The sequence below is a fragment of the Chrysemys picta genome, chromosome 12, assembly GCF_011386835.1.
Source record: "Chrysemys picta bellii isolate R12L10 chromosome 12, ASM1138683v2, whole genome shotgun sequence".
Taxonomy (NCBI): Eukaryota; Metazoa; Chordata; order Testudines; family Emydidae; genus Chrysemys; species Chrysemys picta.
The window spans coordinates 21567772-21572449 of NC_088802.1; the positions used below are offsets into that span (position 1 = coordinate 21567772).

General features: G+C 46.1%; 1 protein-coding gene across 1 annotated transcript; it reads left to right on the forward strand.

Moving 5' to 3' along the window:
• The first annotated feature begins 484 nt into the window (after nucleotides 1-484).
• On the forward strand, nucleotides 485-1405 carry LOC135974622 (olfactory receptor 14A16-like). Its single transcript, XM_065563041.1, has one exon. The coding sequence runs from the start codon at nucleotides 485-487 to the stop codon at nucleotides 1403-1405; it is 921 nt and encodes a 306-aa protein (XP_065419113.1).
• The last annotated feature ends 3273 nt before the right edge of the window (nucleotides 1406-4678 follow it).

Consider the following 4678-nt stretch of genomic DNA (forward strand, 5'->3'; position numbering starts at 1 on the left):
TAAATGGGAAGTAATTCCATGGCATGCAGTGAAATTACCCCACATTCGCAGCAGTGCCCCTGACAGCAGAATCTGGCCAACCAGACCCCCGATTCTCCTCAGTAAACTGACAATAGTAACATTTATACACCGTTATCCAGAGTTTACCCACCTCTGGGTGACAGGTATTCAAATACCTCAAAAGCAATTGTTCCTAATTCTCCTCTCCATCACCCTGGTGTAAATTAGGAGTAACTGCACTGGAGTCCATTGAGATGATTCTATTTTCTCTCACCCCAGTGTAAATCAGGAGTAACTCCATTGGAGTCAGTGGGACTGTTTCCCCCATCCTCATTCCCATTTTACACCAATATGCACAAGCTAAGGGTCTGACTCAAGGAAATTAAGGTGGTTTTCACAAAAGGAGAGTTATTTTACTGATCTAATCCTGGTCTTTGCTTTGTCCCTTCCTCTGCAACCATCACATGATGTCCTGAGAAAGAAAATGTCCAACCGAACCTCCGTGACCGAGTTCCTTCTTCTGGGATTCTCTGACATTTGGAAGCTGCAGATTTTGCACTTTGTGGGGTTTCTAGTGATATACCTGGCAGCTCTGATGGGGAATCTTCTTATATTCATGGCCATAGGCTTCAACCACCACCTTCACACCCCCATGTACTTTTTCCTGATGAATCTGTCCATCATAGACCTTTGCTCCATCTCTGTCATCATCCCCAAATCCATGGCCAACTCCCTCATGAACACCAGGTCCATTTCCTATGCTGGATGTGTTGGCCAAGTCTTTTTCCTCATTTTCTTGCTGGGAGTGGATTTGTCCCTTCTCACCGTCATGGCGTACGACCGATACGTCGCCATCTGCCAACCACTGCACTATGAGACAATAATGAACAGCAGAACTTGTGTCCAAATGGCAGCCGGTGCCTGGATCAGTGGGATTCTCTACTCTGTGCTACACACTGGCAACACATTTGCATTGACCTTCTGTGGAGGCAACATGGTGGATCAGTTCTTCTGTGAGATCCCCCATCTACTCAAGCTCGCCTGCTCTGACTCATATCTCAGTGAAGTTTGGGTTCTTGCATTTAGTGCGTGTTTAGTCTTAGGCAGCTTTGTTTTTATTATTGTGTCCTATGTTCATATCTTCAAATCAGTGCTCAGAATCCCCTCTGAGCAGGGCCAGCATAAAGCCTTCTCCACCTGCCTTCCTCACCTAACTGTGGTCTCCTTGGTTGTTTGCACTGGCATCTTTGCCTACCTGAAACCCACCTCCAGCTCCCCATCTCCTCTGGATCTTGTGGTGGCTGTTCTCTATTCCGTATTGCCACCTATCATGAATCCAATTATCTACAGCATGAGGAACAAGGAGATGAAAGCTGCCCTGCGGAGACTGACTGGGTGTAGGTAATTCACCAAGAATTAATTTTCTGTCCTTCTCTTATTAAAGTTTGCTTACATATTATCTGTTCATTAATGTCAGTTATTTCCATGACCACACAGCTTGCACACGAACACTTCTGATCTTGATCTCAGTTGCATCAATGAAAATCCAGATTAACTTCACTGATGTCACTGCCGCTGGGGTGATTTACACCAGTAGAAAATCTGGTCCACTTGTGGAGTTAAATGGGTGTAAATTGTGTGTGCAAGAATCAGTCTTTCATTCTGTGCCAAAACAATACTGTGATGGGTTGGATCACAGAAACCCGCTTGGGAACTGCCAACTGATGTGCATAGACTACTTCTTCCCCTGCTTTCCCTGCCAGCCTGGGACCCCAGCACCCTGTCTTGCTGAGCCAGACACACCCATCTGCTCCAACACAGACCCAGGGTCTGAATTACTTGCCCCAAAGCTGCAGACTTAACTGCAGGCTTTAACACTCAGATGCCCAACTCCCAATTGGGTCTAAACCCAAATAAATCTGTTTTACTCATAAATTGTTCATCCTCTATAACACTGATAGAGAGATATGCACAGCTGTTTGCTCCCCCCAGGTATTAATACGTACTCTGAGTTAAAAGTGATTTTATTAAATACAGAAAGTAAGTTTTAAGTGGTTTCAAGTAGTAACAGACAGAACAAAGTGAATTACCAAGTAAAATAAAATAAAACACGCGTCTATGGCTAATACAGTAAGAAACTGAATACAGATAAGATCTCACCCTCAGAAATGTTTCAATATGTTTCTTTCACAGACTGGACACCTTCCTTGTCTGGGCACAGTCCTTTCCCCTGGTACTGCCCTTTTTACAGCTCAGGTGGTAGCTAGGGGATTTCTCATGACTGCAGCCCCCTTTGTTCTGTTTCACCCCCTTATATAGCTTTGGAACAAGGCAGGAATCTTTTCTCTCTTTGGGTCCCTACCCCTCCTTCTAAATGGAAAAGCCCCAGCTTTAAGATGGATTCCAGTACCAGGTGACATGGTTACATGTCCTGTGAGACCCCAAGCCTTCATTCTTCCCAGCATGACTCACAGGAAGGCTTGAAAGTAAACAGAGCCATCTACAGACAATTGTCCTAGTTGATGGGAGCCATCAAGATTCCAAACTACCATTAATGGTCCACACTTTGCATAATTACAATAGGACCTTGGAGTTATATTTCATATTTGTAGTTTCAGATATAAGAGCGATACATTTATACAAATACGGTGACCACACTCAGTAGATTATAAGCTTTGTATATCTTACAAGAGACCTTTTGCATGAAGCATATTCCAGTTACATTATATTCACTCATTAGCATAGTTTTATAAAATCATATAGACTGCAACGTTAAAAATCCCCATTACATTGCTTGGCCACTAGCACCGGTTCGATGGCCACTGAAAACAATGATGGGAGTTGTCTTGCTTGTGTGCATAAATCAGGAGTGGCTTTGTTGGAACCAAAGGAGTCAGACTGGTGTAAGACTGGGGTAGGTGAGAAGAGATTTCGGGTAGATCTTCAACACATCAGTGTAGTTCCATTGACTTTGGTGGCACTATAGCAATTTGCAGCATCTGTGGAGCTACTGCCTCCAATGGAGCTGTATATCCATTGCCACCGGCTGGGAACTGGGCCCATTTTCTTATAAACCACCATTCGTGGCCTAACCGCTGAAGAGGGACAAGGAGCCAGACCTTGTTAGCCTGGCTCACTTGTACATTTGGGCGTGTGAGAGATGGAGAGACTGGCTAGAAATTACAGGGAGGTTTCTAACCACCAGCAGGGCGAGGTTCTGGAGCAGCCTCCAAATAGAAGTTGTGGGGAGCAAATGACTGAATTCATTTTAAGAGAGAGCTGGACACATGTCTGAGTGGGATTGTATTATGGGGCTGCTTGTGATGGTGGAGGGTAGTGCTCAGCAACCCTGGGTCACACTTGCAGCATATGTCTTATGTTTCTAAAAGCTCATGTTTAAGGGTTTCATCTGGCCACTGGCAGGGGTCTGGAAGGGATTCTCCCCCCCCGCCAGCATATTCTGGGAGGGTTTATTTTTAATCTCTGAAGCATTGGGGCAGCCCTAGCTGGAGATGAGACATTGGGAGGGTTGTGCCAGGGCTCTGAGGTGGCACTCAGCCATTCTCTCTCTCTCTCTCGGGTGCTTGGCTGGCTGGTTCTTGCCCACATGCTCAGGGTCTAACTGATCATCATGTGGGGGTCAGGAAGGAATTTTCCCCTCGGTATGATTGGCAGGGACCTTGTGGGGGGTTTGTTTACCTCTCCAGTGTGTGGTGCGGGTCACTTGCCAGGATTTTCTGGGTGTATCTCAATCATTTCCCTGCCATTGTGGGGGCCTTGGGCACTGGTGCACCTCAGTCTCTCCTATTCTCTGCCAGTGGCACAGAACCATCTAGTCTCCAGAGGGCTGTGACACTTTGGTCTAATTTCAGTTGTTGGGTTTGGTGTGCAGGTGCCAGGTGGTGTTGGCGTACAGTATGTCAGACTGAATGATCTGGTTGTCCCTTCCGGCCTTGAACTCTATGACTCTGTGACTTTATGGATGTGTAGGGATGGGGGAGAGGAGAAGGGGCCATACAGAGAATAAACACTAGTAGAGTCCATAGCGTTGCATTAGTACAACTGTCTGTGAGGCCCTGTCCTCCTGGCTGAGGGAGGTATCTCCAGCTCAGATGGAGCCTTTGACCCGTGTAGCTGTGCAGTGTCGCTGTATAAACACCACCCATGGGAAATGGTTTCCTCAACCTGTTCGTGACAGATGCCACTATGTTTTTAGCTGAGTTAAACAATCTGCCAATGGTTTGGGAAAATGTTACCCAACTCTGCCCTCAATTAGGTTGGCCAGTGACGCATTCCCGGAATACCGGACATTCTGGTAGTTCTAGGAATGCTGTGGCCCTGCCCGTCATAGGAAGCAAGTTTGAGGAGCTGGGGGATTTCACAGAAGAACCGATCCATCTCATGGTCTCCACAGAAGATTATTGCAAACGTGTTCACAGTGTGCAGTGCAGAATTGAGAACCCCACTGATCCAGGTACAGGTTACCATTTGGACACAAGTTCTCCTGTTCTTGATCTCCTTGAAGCCCACCTGTTCTCCATGTCAGGATAGATAAGTTCTGGCTGCTTGGTTCAACTCTCAACCTGAATTTAAAGGCACTAGTCTACAAAACAAATTTTGTGGACTATCGGTTTTCCTGCTTACTCAGTTTTACTATCTGGCAGCTATCCCTCTGAAA